The 16,321-nt window shown below is 49.5% G+C and overlaps 1 protein-coding gene across 3 annotated transcripts in view; it reads right to left on the bottom strand.

Moving 5' to 3' along the window:
* Adgrf5 (adhesion G protein-coupled receptor F5) overlaps positions 1-16,321 on the bottom strand; it is a 65,799-nt gene that overhangs the window by 13,240 nt on the left and 36,238 nt on the right. For all 3 annotated transcript variants that reach the window (XM_048347651.1, XM_048347654.1, XM_048347652.1), the window contains 11 exons: positions 14,575-14,742; positions 13,276-13,455; positions 13,042-13,151; positions 12,395-12,453; positions 11,452-11,594; positions 10,733-10,951; positions 9,082-9,285; positions 5,271-5,441; positions 3,331-3,450; positions 2,965-3,174; positions 1,038-1,244 (listed from right to left, as the gene is read on the bottom strand). In XM_048347651.1, coding sequence (XP_048203608.1) covers positions 1,038-1,244; positions 2,965-3,174; positions 3,331-3,450; positions 5,271-5,441; positions 9,082-9,285; positions 10,733-10,951; positions 11,452-11,594; positions 12,395-12,453; positions 13,042-13,151; positions 13,276-13,455; positions 14,575-14,742 — 1,791 coding nt within the window. The remainder of the gene's footprint in view (positions 1-1,037; positions 1,245-2,964; positions 3,175-3,330; positions 3,451-5,270; positions 5,442-9,081; positions 9,286-10,732; positions 10,952-11,451; positions 11,595-12,394; positions 12,454-13,041; positions 13,152-13,275; positions 13,456-14,574; positions 14,743-16,321) is intronic.

Genomic DNA, 16,321 nt, shown 5'->3' with positions numbered 1-16,321 from the left:
CTGGTTTTCTCCACTTGTTTTTTCCCCTCCCACCATCTACATTGCTCAGATCACAAAAAGTGTCTGCATTACTCAAACCACAGGAAGCGTCTGTGTTTTGAGACTTGAAGTTGTGCACTTATGTTTGCACTTAAATCTCTGGGAATCCTGGGGAATCTAAATCAAGGATGTGATTGTTGTTTTTTTTTTCTTTCGCTTTCAAATGACAGGGTGTACTAATGAAGGGATTGCTTTCATGAAGTTCCTTGCTCTTCTGCTTACAACTCCCAGACAACATACACAGCTCAAGTTCCAAGCCCAGAGCTAGGTGATGACAGGACAGTTACAATTCTCAGGAAAATGTCGCTTCTCTCTCAGAGCAGGGAGCAAGCTTTATGTACTCGGGCAGAAGGACCTTTTCCTGTTTTGTGTTTTTGTTTTCCTGGCCTGTTCTTTTTGGGAGGATGCCACCCTTTGACATGTCTGACTTTGTAAAGCTGGGGTATGGCTGCCTCCATTACAGCGAGGAGAACAAGGTCATTCTTTCATGCCTCCAAGAGCCAGAAATTCAAGGCTCTGCATTTCTGATATCGGGAAAGGCCTGTCAAGATGCTACGGAACTGGCTCAAGTGCTGTTTCGGTTTTCTTTTCCCCTATGTTTTCGGTACTGGTTTATTTCTCTTACTTTCTGGTGCACCCAGCTATGTATGTAAAGGAAGTCCCATGCCATTTTGGAGCAAGTTTGAATCTTTTGGCCGCATAGAAATGGGGGTCATCAGGATGTCTAGTCTGTCGTGGTGAGGAAGCGGAGATCTTACTTGGGAACCTTCATATGGCCTTGAGCAGCTTCCGCGAGAACGGCAGGGCCCCACTCTCTGAGACTGCGTGCGATTGGTCCCCACCCACAGCGCTGAAGATAGCAAAGGCTCATGGGACTTCGTCCTGCTGCCTTGCAGCTCTCGCCCAGTCCCTGCACTTCTCGACCGGTTCTAAGAGGCTATCCTGGACCCCACGGCGACGAGACAGCGCGCCGCGAGGGCTGCCGGTGGGCATCTTACCCGCGGGGAAGAAGGAAGAATCCACCTGGAAGGTGACGCTGTAGTCCTCATCTTCCTCCACACAGCACTTGAAGCAGTGGGAGCCGGCGCAGAGACTGCTGGCCTCCAGGGGGTCCATCATGATCTCCAGAGGCAGCGGGTGGATGGTGACATCTTTGGTGGCCACGCTGTATGCGTCCTTGTATCTAAATATGCAGTGATAGGTCCCTGAGCAGAAGGAAGACAAAGGGGGATGGAGTGGAGGGACTGTTCCTGCGGCACTTCTGGAGCACTGCGGTTCCACTGCGGCTATGATGCCCGCCCCTTCCCCATCCACACGGGTCCCCCTCCCCACCCCAGGCTCCTGGTCACCCCGGCCCCAGAAGGCCAGCCCCCCACGGAAGCAGTCGGCGAGATTAGAAGGCACCGCGAAGTGGGACCTTCCACCCTCCGCTGGAAATAGCAGCTGCCAGCAGAAAAGGAACCGGGAGAGAAATGAAAGCTTCCCCATGCCCATTCGGAGAAAGGGGGGATGTCAGTTAAGAGAAAATGGAAGTGCAGCGGATTTAGATCAGAAGGGGTTTCTCAGCACTTGGGACTGTTGAGTAGTTTAATACGATGGGAAAAGCTTTATTACCCAGGATATGAAACAGCAAGGGTAGGGAAGGTTTGAAGTCAGCACAGAAGAAAGATAGCACTGGTCCTAATGGAGTACTACCAAGTCCAGCCATCAAACCACCACCATAATATCTAGGCATTATACAAAAAAAAAAAAAAAGAGAGACATGGGGCATATAGAACTTGCACCCATTAGCTTTATAATCAATATGAAAAGCTTTCAGAATGGAGTGATTAGGAATTGGCAACCAGAGCCAAAAAGGCCGTGTAGATTTGTATCCTGGCCCTTCTAGTTTCCAGGTGAATCATGCCAGGAATCTCACTTAAGCTCCTTGGGCCTCTGTTTCCTCCTCTGCCACATGGGGATAACAAAAGCACGGTGTCCTCGCATCATGGTTTCAAATGGATGAATTCAGCTTCCATGCCTAACACAGTGCCTCGCATACCAGGAAGACACAGGCACATTATCTATCACTGCGGGCATCCTACCAATCCCCTTTCCTTTTCCTAACTCACTCCACGTGTAGAGAGGAACAGGAGAAAAGAAAAATGTTTATTTGGGTTCCTCATAGGTACTACGAAAGTAAAATAAGGGAACCTATTAAAAACTATAGAAAGGAGAGAGAAGAGGAGAGGAGGGAATTTAAGAAAGAATTATACCCTCCGGGCAAAATTGAATCCAAGTATATTATATTTATGTAGGTAAATACCACAAACAAAACCTCTCTGCACAACAAATTTCTGCTAATAATTTTAACTACTTTTAAGTCATTGCATGAAGTGGTTACCATTCAACAAATCAGCTTATAAGTACAATTTTTTAAGGTGGTCCTTTCTTTGGAGCTAGATATATAAAACCTTTCTTTTAGTTGGATGAAACACTCCCAAAAAATCTAGTGGGAGAAGTAATTAAAAAAAAAAATCCTCGGGAAGTGGCACTGTGGCTCAAGTGGTAGAGCACTAGCCTTGAGCACAAAGAGACTCAGGGAAAGCTCCTAGGCCCTGAGTTCAAGCACCACACCTGACCAACCCCCCTCCCCCCCCAAATAATCCTCTTAACATAATGGTAAGAGCATAGGAATCAGAGGCATGTGTGACAACCCTGTCTCTTTAAGTTGTTTAAGCCGAGGTATGTATTCTCTGAGACTCAGTTTCCCTGTCTATAAGAGGGCTTTTAGATATCTCTGCTCGAAGGACAGTTGTACCAAGCGGGAAGATGTTCACATAAAGTAGGCCGAGTAGGGGGTGTTCCAGGGAAGACTAAGGTACGGACAGGAAATATTCCTGGGGGGGTTGGATTTCATGGCACACCATCCCGCCTTTCCCTTACCGTTCCACTCCCGGGTCGCTGTCCTCACGGTCAGCACGGACTCTGCTCCAGCAGGATGCTGACGCACGGTAAAAAACCTCTGATGAAGTCTAATTCCAGCAGAAGTATTCCAATAAACCTCATCATAGTTACTCATATCACTGCTGCATTTTATAGAAAAGCTTTGTCCCTCAGAAACAGAAATTGGGTCCGGGGTTATTGTTAGGTTGGCTGAAAGAATGCAAACAAAAACAGACAAAACAAAACCGACAAACAAGTCCGCTGTTTAGTCTTTCTGGCGACATGGACACACACGCGTGAAACTTAAGCTAGGGACAGTAAACGCGGACCGGCCTGACTCTACTAGCGTCAACGCGGGACTGGTACCTTGCTGCTCCTGGGCTTTATTTGTTTCTAGGCTGTTCCAGGTGGTGCTCTGAACTGTACTCACTTCCATCGCATGCCTTAGGACCTCGGGAACTTCCCCTTTGTGGCTGGAATTATCTCCTGATGATCAGCAGGGCAAAAGGTTGCACACTTAGGGGTGTTGACTTAACCCACGCTCCCCATCAACCCCCGCTGGGGCAACCTCAAGGGAGAACAAATCAATGGCTGGGTTCTCGTAACAATTCTGTCATCTACACCGCCAAAAGATTTCTCTCCCAATGCCAGATGGCCTCTCCATTTCTGTCCCTCTCCTCCATCAAAATGGGAATCCTGTATTGCTGTGTCCCCAGCACTTTGTCCTGGGTCCACTATATCGTCAGGGCTGAAGCAGCAGAGAAGATTCTCCAGCTTCCATTTCAGTAGAGAGATGATAGAGTTTACTGCCCAAGTTTATCGCCTCAGGCAAGCTGGGGCGTATGGACACCTTCCTGTTAACTATCCCCATATAACCACAGCAGCACCATTACAACATCCTATAACTGAAATTGTATAATTCACTACGCATTTACTACTCTTTCTCAGACTGTTCCTCGCTGATCCATGGGAGATTACTCATTGAAAATGATCACGAAACCATTACTAACATAAAGGCTCCTGTGAATGCCAACCAAGTCTTCCCATTTCTCTTGGGCGGTATCTTTTACACAATTATTTCAAGTGCTACACGCCTCAATCTTCATGCCTTGAGCCTACCATCTCTGGCCTGCTTTTTCAATCAGTGTAAAATCTTATTCTTAATCATAATGAAGAGAAATTGGGGTTTTCCGTGGTATCATTTAGAATTTGAAATATGTTTAGATATACCATAAAAGCCACTTGGGCATGGCACAATCGTTGTGCTCTCAGAGAGAGCTAGAGAAGGCTCTCTAAGCATTCATTGCTTCCGAGAGTGCAAAGTAAACTTTTATGGAGGCACAAATCTGTTTCTTTTAGTTCTCAGTTGAGGTCCAAAGGAGCAAACCAATGCTTTTCAGACAAAGTTAACCAAGCCTCTAACACATGCCTCAGGTTTGCGGATTGGAGAGAAACAGCTCCAGTCTATTTTGAGCAATCTGAAGTTTTCTGTAGTCAGTGTGAATTTGCACTCCTGTTTGAATTCCAAGGGTCCTGTTAGCTCTGTGCTTCCACATAAACCTAACCTTGACCTTTGCAGCAATGTTAAGTTACAATAAACAAAACAGAGGAAGAAGAGAAACGGGCATTATTACTTTTTTTAACTCTGTCTTTTCTCTGAGTCTATTCAAAGGGTATTTTGTAGGATAGGTGGAAAGGTACTTTTATAGTTATGGGTGAAGTTGTAATGCTTCACGATGTGAAGGGAAATGATCATTTTAAGAGGCATGACTATACCGAATTGAGACAGTAAAAAACACATCCCAACTGTAAAATAAGAACACGTGAGCAGACTGTTAACATCTTACGTCCCATTACACCCAGGGTGGGTGAGAAGGGAGTAGAAGAACTATGCAGGGAACTAGGGATTGTGGGGGACTGCATCCAGCTGTTGAACTTCCAGGTCAGAAGAAGGGGATTGTGGGAGAAGAAGGGAGGAACTGAAGGAAGGGCTACCAGGTTTATTGTCATGAATTCGATGACGACAGGACTGAGCTACTCCCCCCAACACCAGTCTTCCATTTCACCGGGACTACAAGGCCCCTTCCTTTCCCCCCCCCCCCGCCCCGCACCTCAACCTAGCAAAGATCCCCTCAGAATTTAAACAGAAGGGGAGGAATCCTCGTCTTTTGCCTAATGGAGGATTCGCTCCCACCATTATCCCACGTCCAGGGAAAGCCCCACAAGATTTTTCTCAGTTCACGGTTATTCCCAGTTGACCAGCAAAGATAGCACAGATACAGCTAAAAAAACTAAAGAGTCCTTACCCACAGAGACGAACGTGACGTTTATGTTCTTACTGCCCCTGGCTCCGTAACTGCTTATGAACTCGCACGTGTAGGTGACTGTGGTTCCCACGGAACCGCTGGGGCACTGGGTTCCATTGGCCTTGACGGTGTACATGCTGCAGGAAGACTCTAGGTCTGTTTCCGAGATTCCTGCAATGACAGGAGCGATTCCTCCGTGGGCCTCTGGCTTGGGAACACAGAAGCCACATCAATAAAGGCGAGTTACATTTAAATTAGATTTATTCTCTAGGTGGAGGTGGAGTCGCCCAGTGGTCAGGTCTGCAGACGCTGCATCCAGGATTCCTGCCTTCCCGATTTATCATTCGTCAGCCGAACATTCTTGAGCATTTCCCTTTGAAAAACTTGATTTACATACATGCGTTTATTTATTTATTATTTTTTAGTTGATTTGGTTTGGCAGTGCAGGAGTTTGAACTCAGGACCTTGCACCTGGCTAGGCAAGTGCTCTACCACTTCAGCCATAACGCCAGCCATAGAACTCCCTTGTTATACCATCCTTCTTATTCCCAGACACATCACACCTTCTAAGTTATCCTTTGCCTCTTGCCTAGGGTTCTAGGACATGCCAGGGTATGAACTTTATTTCCAACTCCGATCTCAAGTCTCTTTATTCTCTCTCCTCCCATTTCACTTGGGGTTGTGTCCCCCTCAGATACCTTCAAGCACTATCTTTTTAAAAAAAGAAGGAAAAAGAATAATTCTCTTGATTGGTTCCCTCCCCGCCAACATGTATCTTTCCTTGCTCTGGTTGATGGATAACATTTGAATTATTTGAAGTGATCTGTGACACCTGCCACTTTTCTCCTTAGTCCTCTCAATTTCTAGCTGACTTCCTTCTTCTTGCATTGTGGCTGAATTACGAAGTCACAATGGCCTCTACCTTTCTCTAGGGCTCCCGTCTCCATCTAGCCTCTGGAAAGCCACTTCTTTCTGATTCTCCCAGACTCCGACTCCATCCTTTCCTTCTCCTCTCTGTCTTCATCCTTCCTCTTGCTCCTTCCCCTTAGTCTGAAGACGCTCGCACGGTTTCCTTTCCTGCAGTGTTGGGACCCTCAGCCCAAAGCGCCTCGAGTCGCCAGGGCTCCCTCTTCCTTTCCTCATCCCTCGGTATACCTGCATTCGCCTCTAACTTTTCACTCCTGGTTCTCATCACGTCTTTGCAGTTGGCCTTCTCCATCTTCCATCCGAAGAGTTGCTCTGAAGGCCAATAGCGATCATGTCTTTCGCCCCAGCCAGGCCCTCCTTCTCTTCTTGGGGTGCTACCTGCCATACCTTCTCTCTGACAAGGTTACTTCACCCCTGAGGCTCCTGCTTGTCTGTCTCCAAACCTCCTCCCGAGCTTCTTTCCCAGAAATCCTTGCTGCGTATTCTCCAGGACACTGGCTCTTGCTCCCACCCCCGGGGTCCCCACACTGCCCTTCACCACCACCCCCCCAGACCGTGCTCTCACAGGGCAACTTCATCCACAGCCTATTACATCTTTAGAAGGCACCCCGAAGACGTGGCTAAGGAAAATGCCCTGAGTGGAAACTTGAGAGGAAAATCCCCAATGTTCATTTGACGTGGTGAGCGTCCCTACCTCGATCCACGCCACCTATTTATTGTTCCTCAAACAAAACCTGCACATCTTCCAGCATTTCCTCTCCACGCTGGCAGCTCCCCAAATGGAGAGTCTGAAAGTCGCCTTTCATTATTTGCACTTCCTCACGTTGTGCTTCTCCTAGGTTGTAAAACTCCTGTGGCTTGTACTTCACAAGCATTTCTTACCAAGTCAATGGAAGGTCATTCACCCTCCTGTCTGTTGTATGCACTGTACCTACGACCCTAGGTAGCCTTCGATTTTTCGGACCATTTCTAATTCAACTGCTAGCTTTCTAACGTTCAGCTCTGCTGGTCTGATAATCTTTCTTCTACCTTCAGAACCCTACTACTGTGTCTAGAATAAAGTCAGAGTCACTAGTATGGAATATACTATTTCGTCACAGTGTGCCTTTAATCATTTGCTCATCTCCTTCTAGTCTAATCCTACACTCCTCCCTTAAACACTAGGCCCTACCCTGGACAGTGGCAAGCCCGGCAACGCGCCTCTACACCGTGCTCACCTCTGGGATATCCCCCCTCCTTTCCTTATCTTCTTGACTCTTTACTCCTTAAACACCCTGCATCTTTTAAAACCATATTCACACGCGTGGCAGTAAGTTACGCAAGATGGAAACAATGTGCAGAAATAACGTGCGTGCGAAGCAAAGAGCTACATAGGTGTCCGGTGCGCTCGGTTTCAAATGCTTTGGGGATGCACTATTCGAGCAGCACGTGCACGGACGCGAATGGTTGGTTCCAGGCGTGGGCTGTGTGGAGGAAGCGAGCTCCAGCTCGCTGGAGGGGGGCAGCAACGGGCAGTGGAAGAAGGCTGGGTGCCGGAGCTCAGGCGATTGAGCAAACACACACACACACACACACACACACACACACATGGCTGCAGGCCCCAGGTGGCCGGCCCAGTGGCAGGAAATCCATTGTTCTGCATTAGCCCTCCCTGGGCATCAGGAAAGTCTGCCAAAATGAAGACTGCAGAGGGCCTTGAACACCTGCAGCACAGACTTCCCGGTTCCCGCCCGGGCGTGAGGTCCCCCACCTCTGCGGTGGAAAGGGCCTCAGTCAGTGGCACGGGAACTGCGCAAGCGCCTCTCCCTGTCTGGCAGTTCCTCCCCGATGCCTGCCCCTTCTTTTCCTTCTAAATCAGGGCAGTGACTGCACATCTCATACGCCCAGGGCTTCCACCGTTAACAGATGCCTCCCCCCCGCCCCCCGCCCCCACCCACCCGGCTTCCGAGCCAGAAGGCAAATGCTGCACGGGAAATGCGCTTTGCCAAACAGATGTGCCCAGGGGAATGGGCAGGTATGTTTGATATTTGATGTTTCATATTCCTTTTAAGTAGTGTCCTGCTAGCCGGCCGCAAAGAGTTCGTCAAATAAAGATCCGCTGCATTAATGAATCCCACGGGCCAAGCCGCATTTTACAGATTACTTTGTCTTTGAAGAGGACTACCTACCTACCTAATAACTTGGTTTCTTAAGACAAAAGGCGGGCGGGCTTCTAAGTGGTTTCTAGGTAGAAAACAATCCTCGGTCTAAGCTACCAGGCCCCTTGTGGCAGCTCAGGCCTTACAGATCGGATAAAAGAATCCCACATCTGACGGTCTTGCACATGAAGCTCTCCAGAGAGTCCCAATCCTTCCCTTTTCCTGCCGGGATAACCTTGGCTGGACGAGGCATTTCATCGGTACCTCAATTGCTTCATTTTCATCTTGGAGGTAAAAAGTGTCACCTCAGACCTACGATCAAGTTTACATGTGATTGAAAGTGATCAGATTTCTATAAAATGGTTACGTGGCGAAGTGCCGGTATTATGGTTTCCATGTAGTTTTTGTTATCATCCATTCATATAAACCTGAAGCCAGCAGGATTATGAATTGACATGAAATGGCGGAGGGACAAATAAATCTACAGAGTGCTATCCTTGCAGTTTCTGTTGCCGGGATCTTGCCTACAACTTAGCACCGTGTTTGTTTGCGTGTCTTGAGGCGCACTGTCCCAGCTTTGCCCTTGAGCCTGCCATCGAATCTAGTATTATTTTTCAGAGTTTGACTTCCAGAATACAAACAGCCCTCTGACATTTTCCCTTTCTCCCATCCCAACCCCCATCTTGAGGTGGCCAACGGGCAAGCAAAAAGGCTTGCTTGCAGAAGGACTCTTCCAACCTTCTTACCTACAATGCTTATTTTCCCTTCCTGCTTCCATTCCACTTTGCTCCAGTTCCCGTTGTTCTCACTGCAGCAGTTGAAAGTCACGGGATTGTTGTCGCACATCACCTTTATTTCTTCCTTGGCCCAAATTCGAACGGGTATCGCACTTACTTTTCTTGAGGTCCCAAATTCAAAAATATCCATCAGCAATTTGCAAGCATAGTCACCTGCAAAGGAGACGCGCCGTCAACTCTGGGTCGCACACCCGTTTGCTTCCTCAAAGGAGTGACAGCCTCCTCCCACACCCCGTGTATCAAGCCACTGAACCCCCAGGAACCACTTCCGGACACAGCAGACTCGCTCTGAACATTCCCGAGGGCCCAGGATGACAAGGACTGTTTTCTCTCAAGACTTAGAACACAAAAGGAGGAACCTTAGCAGGGAAACCAGTGGAGGAGGGAAGGGACTCGTGTGTGTGTGTGTGTGTGTGTGTGTGTGTGTGTGTGTGTGTAGAAACTATGAAAGAAGCACATTATGTGCATTATACGCAGATATGATAAAAATGATCGTGAAACTCATCCAGTAAAGCATAATGAAACCCACCAAATGCTGTTTGACAAAGGGGGTGAACGTGTTCCAAGCTCACTGTGTGCATGAATAGAAAGATCACAATGGAAACCCTTCATATCATACACGTATATTAATTTTTTAAATTCATTTTAAACTGTTTTAAAGAAGTTTAAAGGCAGGTAGACTGGGAAATAGGGCATGACAAAAAAAAAGATTAGGGAGCTAAACAGGATGGAATCCATTATACACGCACGTGGTGGTATCACAATGAAACCCTTCAATTTGTACAATGAACACACTCTAATTAGAAGGATTATTAAAGAAGGGGAACTCAGGAAGTGCAGAGATTCATTGCAGATATTTTATCCAGAAGTCACAAGGTCTAGAGCTGCCCTAATTGCAGCCCGTGGGCCTTACTCTACTAGGAAACAAGACAAGATTGGAGGAGGGAGGGGAAATTGGGAGATGATCAAAGACATCCTGTTTCACACCATGGTTAGCTTGTCTTTTCATGAGAACCAATGAAAATGGGACTGCATTCATATGCCAGGAATCAGTTTTTTTTATCCAGAGAAACTGACATTACGATGGGGCTATGGTATTCTAGGCCGTGTCAGGATGATCACTGGTCTCTGAATAATTCAGACATGCTCCCGCGACTGATTGGAGTAGGTAGATGGGTGGGGGGAAGGCTAAAGAGTGGAATTACATGGACACCAAGGAAACTTGGGGCCTGGGGGATACATTCACCATCTTGCTGTGGGGGACAGGGGCAGGCATGTCCAGACTTAAGCGTTTGTATTTTAGCCACAGGCAGTGCGTTCTGTGTAAATTCTATTTCCACAACACTACTTTTAATTTTTTAGAGCTTAGAGCTATAAGATGATGAAACTGTACGCTAAATAAAAACTGCTAAAATAACCTTGAAAGTCATTGAAAAATGAACGCCATGGAATGGCGTGTCCTGTTTTGGGGAGCGTGAACCGGGAAGTTCCTTGTGAAGTGCAAGCTCCATCTGCCTGCTTGGTGCTTCGCTGAATCCCCCTCCCCCAAGTCCCCCACCACCCTTCCCCCCCCCACCTCCGGCGGCCAGCAGAGACCCACCTGCGTCGCTCTGGGTGAAGTTGTAGATGGTGAGGCGCGACACGGAGGTCATGTTGAGGATCTCGTTATAAATCAGGAACTTGCTGCTGTTCTGGATCTCAGAGCGGTTCTCCCCATAGTGCCAGGACACGTTGGGGGACAAGACGTCATTTTCGCACTGCAGTGTCACGCTGTCCCCCTCGATGATCAGCTCTGGGGTAATCGTGAATTTGGTCTCATCTGGAAACCCGAAGAGAAGGCGTCAGGGTGCCTCGCGGAAGAGAGCATCTGTCATCGCAGCAAGGGTTCTCGGGCACTCGCGGGGACGAGGTGAAGGACCAGAGCCCCAGACACCCAGGGCCACGAGGGCCTCCGGGGGAGGACTGGCGGGAGCACAGACCGGGCCTGGTGGAGCTCACCGAGAGCTAGGCGGGAATCCGCATGTCTAACCAAATCAGCCCCTGGCATGGAGGCCCCGCTCTGAGACACAACCTTAGTTTGGCTTCTTTGGTTGTGTGGACATACAGAACCTACAAAACCCTACCTGGTCTGTGGGCTCCGACACTCCCCGCCCCCCCTCACCCCTGCCTTCCAGGCGTAGGGGTGCCAGCCAGAGGGGGAGGTGTCCCCCAAGCCTCTGAGGAGGAGCCCACAGGGTCTCCGAGTGTGGGCCACGGCCATCCTTACCACCAGAAGCGGAATCCCCCCAGAGGAACACCACGGTGCCGGCCCGCACTTACTGCTAGGCACGCCTTGGAAAGAGCCGTCGTCCATTCTGTAAGTCTTATTGAGGTTCTTCATGACATTCTCATTGGCTGTCTGGATGAACCCGCTTGGTGGTGTTGTAGTCTTGACTTCATAGTTGACGACCACACTGCCTTTGCTGGGTAGAGACCACGCCGCTCAGTAAAGCAGTAACCTGACAGAGACTAGATCCTCCTAATTTATTGACGGCGGAGAGAAAACTATCAAGACCCTTGGGCAGGGAATGACCAAAATAAACTTAGGCTGGAGGCTGGGCTTGGGCAACGCAAGTCTGCAGACAGGAACTCGAAACGAAGGGAGCCCCCAAAGTGGGGGGTGAGTGGGCAGAATCACCCAGGAGATTATAGGGAGACACCAGGACTCTGGATCTGCTGACATATGTCACACAGCTACACCAGCCCAGGGTGAGCCGATACGTCGCATGCTACGTGAAGCCCAACCCTGCACACGTCCCTCATTGTGAACATTAGCGTCACGTCTTAGAAACAGAGCGCAGACCGCTGGAGGAACGCTAGGGTGCTTGAGCCTAAGGCAGCCGGGAGTGTGGAATCCTGTGAGTCACGGTCCCCTCGGGCTAGCTGAGTTCTCTTGCACAAAGGCATTGCTCCGGGCCACCATTTCGTCTTTGCGTTTGAAAACTCTCTAGAGAACCACTTGGCTCAGGGATTGCAAAATCCTAGCTGGCCTGGATGCATCTTTTCCACCTTTTAATACTAAATAGAAACAGCACTGGAGAGGGGAGGGGGGGATTTTCCAGCACTTCCTCTTGCTCGGAACCCCTGCCGTCGGCCATCATCCTCCACCTCTACCCGCCTGTGCTGAGCAAACCCCGTTCTGTACCCAAGCGTGGTTTTTCTCCTTCCCTGACATCTTGGTTTACGCCATCAAAGGGGAATGAAAGATGGGGAGCGTTCTTACGTGAACCCAGTCACAGCCACCGATTGGAAGCCCGGTAAGATTCTGTAACCCTCTCGGAACTGGAAGAGAAGGTGAGACACGTTTCACCGATGGGAAGCAGAGAGCACAGAGCATATCCCTTCTCATCCCGGAGAGAATCCTCTTCTGTTTCGTTGGCACTGGCACCCACAGATCTTTGAAAAAGCGATTCTGAACTGCCTGTGTCCGCCAGGGTTCTTAGACAAGCAGACAGACCCTCAATTCAGCGTGCGAAAAAATGAAAACTGCCAAGGAGCCGTGCGCAGGGACTCAAGCCTGCGATCCTAGCTACTTGGGAAGCTGAGATCGGGGGACTCACATTGGGAGCCCGCGGGGGCAAGAAATAAGTACACATTTTGAAATGGCATCTCAAGGGCTTTTCAGCCACCAAGGCTGGTTTCGAACTCCAAACTTGTGCATCTCGGCCTTCTGAGACACCGAGACTTTAGGAGTGAGCCACTAGCAGAGCCCAGCTTTGAACACTTCCTAATTTGCTATCCTAGATAGATCTAAATAACTCCAAATCCCCCTTCGTAGATTACAACTGAGCTAAGCAAGCAAACGTCCATGGGGAAGGGCATAGAATCCCTGATCTGTTGGTTCCCAGGCCCCTGGGAATGAAGACCTACCGCTCTCTCCAGGTCAGTCTTATAGGACCTATAGAGGGCCGACGAGGTGTTCTTGAGGTCTTCTTGAAATCCCACATTCAGCCTCACTCTCATTTTCAGGGTCACATATCCTGTAAAACAAATGATCGTACCCCACCGTCTCGCGTGGACGTCCAAACACGGACGGAAACGCGGAAACGCTTGCTGGAGCGTGAACAGAAGGGCTGCCTCGGAGTTGGGGAAGGGACTACTCACCTTCCGGGAGCTGGCAGAAAGGCCCCCCGGGGGGAAGTCCCTTCAGGCAGGTGCAGTGGGGCCCAGAGAGGACGTGTCCCCGCTGCCGGTGACAGGCGGGATGGCGGAGGCACCTTTCTCCAGGCCACCGGTAGCCTGCCTCGCAGGAACACCACACCTCGTCGGCGGTGGGTCGGCAGACTGTCGGCAACCAAAAGAGTGAGGTCACCATCTGCGCACTGCGAGAGTGCAAGCACGGATACCAGCGCCGGGAATCCTAACCTGGCTTCCCGCTGCTTCTCCAGAAGTTCAGGGGAATCGGGTTGGGCGCACGTGGGCACACACGCGTCTAGGTGTGGACAGGGGACACATGGCTGCTGTCGTCGTGGACTGACTGTTGTTGGGTGACTGATGACTGTTGTGCTGTGGTAGGATTTTCAGATGGTTGCTGCCAACAGCGGGTGGACCTCAGATGTCTATTATAGTAAACAGACCCTTGGGTCTAGGGTGTGTAAAAAGCAGTCTCTGGGAGGGTTCCTGGGCGTCCTTCCCTCCACTGCGTGCTTTCTCTCTCTCTCTCTTTCTGTCTCTCTGTGTATCTCTCTCTGTCTCTGTCTCTGTCTCTTTCTCTCTGGCATGATTGCCTGACACTGGAGATGCCCTCAGAGTGAGGAGCTCAGGTCTCTCACCAATAGCTGGGGAAGTACTGTGATCTACCCATGCCCACGGGCACGCGTGGGGGCCGACTTTCCAGCCCCAGTGGAGCCGTGGGTTTCGACTCTGGCCAATGCCTCCGTGAGAACCACAGGAGAGACACTGAGCCCGTACGCAAGCGGCGTGACTCCCAGATTCATGGCTCTTAGAAACTGCAAGGTAATACTATTATTGTTAACAATGCCAAGGTTTAGGTTAATTTGTGATGTAGCAATAGAGAGCAAATCCCGAAGACACACGTAAATGTCCGCCCTTTTCATGTCAGATCGAATGCAAACAGCTCACATGGACTCTTATCTCACTGAGGACATTAAAAAAAAAAAATTGCTCTTAAGACAGTGAACGCAGTGGTTTTCCCTGAAGGAGTAGGCCATACCTCGGGGCCACTTCATGATCACCGTCATGAAGGACACCTTGCAGACCTCTGGTTGCCACTTAAAGCGAAGAACCTCTGGGCTACAGAGCTTTCTGGCAGGGGCTGCGAAGTCCTGCGATCGATCGATCGTAGAGCAGGCTCGCTGAGCCTAGCGCGCTCGTTTGCCGTGGCGGGAAGGCCTTGGCTCCTCCCTCACAGACCCGGGGTGGGGGGGAAGGCGTCTCACTCACCCGTGGTCACCGCTATGCTGAGGATGTCAGCCGCGGAGTCGGGGTGGTTCCCTCGGATGGGGAAGCGGAGGCCGTCCAGGCGAGCTCGGAGGGACTCCAGGACGGAGGCATTCTCCACGCGGATCTCAACATCCACGGTGTAGTCTTCCACCGCGGGGCTCTGGATGGCTGAAACGGGGACACGGACGCCGTGAGCTCGCACCGTGGGAGGGGCAGAGCGACGCCCGTGGCGACTCCTTGCCGTTAAAGCTGAGGACCGGAGCGCGCGGGCGCTGGGTTGCGATGAACACTTAGAGGAGGAGACCGTGTACCCCGCCGATGACCCCCTTCGAACTTGGTGCTCCCGGCAGAGGATCGCTAGCCAGAGAGGCTGTGGCTGGGCAAGAATGGAAGCAGGGGAGATCCCAAGCGGACTCCTGCAGCCACTCAGACAACTCAGGCCGGAGTCCGGATCTACAGGCACGGGGGAGTGTCTTCCTCGCTCTTGGAGGTTGGTGAACAGGCATTCTAAGCCATGCATGCCATGGAAACTGACGACTGGCATTCTAAATGAATCTGCTCCCCAACATGCACACACACACACACACACACACACACACACACACACATTGCCTGACTACATGTGCAATATACATTATTGTTGCTCTTTCCCAGCTTCCTAGATGACATCATGTCCCGGCCATTTGTGCCCAGCTTCTCAAGGACAGGGACCGTTTCCTTTAGCTATCATGGCCTTCCTCCTTCCTCCAAGTGGGAACACAGCTCGTCACTTCTTAATTACTCCTTCCCCCCACCTCCTCCAGTATAGGCACCGATTCACCTTTCCAGGAGGGACAAAATCTTTGATCTCAGCCAGGTATTCATGACCCACGCCTGTAATCCTAGCTATTCAGGAGGCTGAGATCTGAAGGATCAAGGTTCAATGCTAGCCCAGGCAATGATGTTTGCAAGACTCCATCTCTAATTAACCAGCAAAATGCTGGACTGGAGGTATGGGTCAAGTGGTAGAGTGCCAGTCGTTACAGAAAAAGCTAAGTAAGAGCACAAGGCCCTGAGGTAAACCCCAGTAATGGCAAAAAATTAAAAAAAAAATGAATGAATGAATCTTTGGCTCAGTGAAAGCAGAAGCTGAAGGATCAAGTAGTTAATGAAGAAACTGTAGTGACTAAGAATAATTCTCACAGATGTCTTGAAAATATTTTCAAGCACAGCAAAGGTTAATAAATACTTGCAAAATCAAGGCTTTAAATATTGAGCCAAATCTAAATGAACGATGTATAGTAACACAAAATTAAAATGCCTCTGCTACCTATAGCATTGTAAGATTTTACAGAGAGAGAGAGAGAATATTCTCAGAACTATCGATGTTAAGTATCTTGAGAAAATTTGTTAGGAAGAACTCCAACTATGAAGTGTTTCTTGCAGAAGGCTGGAGTATTTGTCTACTTAAGAGTGGTTTGTCTTAGGATGTTGGTGTTAGGCTCCCATCTTGCTGGTAATTATTTCATTTTCCATCATTTGCTTTGCTTTAGTGAACTCAAGCTACAAGAGGAGGTCTGCACAGGTTTTTCCACAAATGTATGCTTATGCTAGATTTCCTCATGCTAAAGAGATGTATACCAAGAGAATGGCATATTAAAACCTGACATGGACTCTCGTTTTGTCAGGAAACTATGGCACTGCCTCAGGTTTCCTGTTTTCTTTTGGATTCTTGAATGTCCTGGAATGCAAACCAGCTTCCTGGAAG

This window comes from Perognathus longimembris, chromosome 6 (genome assembly GCF_023159225.1).
Source record: "Perognathus longimembris pacificus isolate PPM17 chromosome 6, ASM2315922v1, whole genome shotgun sequence".
NCBI classification, from domain to species: domain Eukaryota; kingdom Metazoa; phylum Chordata; class Mammalia; order Rodentia; family Heteromyidae; genus Perognathus; species Perognathus longimembris.
Note: the sequence above shows the minus strand (reverse complement) of the source record. Positions and strands in the feature narration are given on the sequence as shown.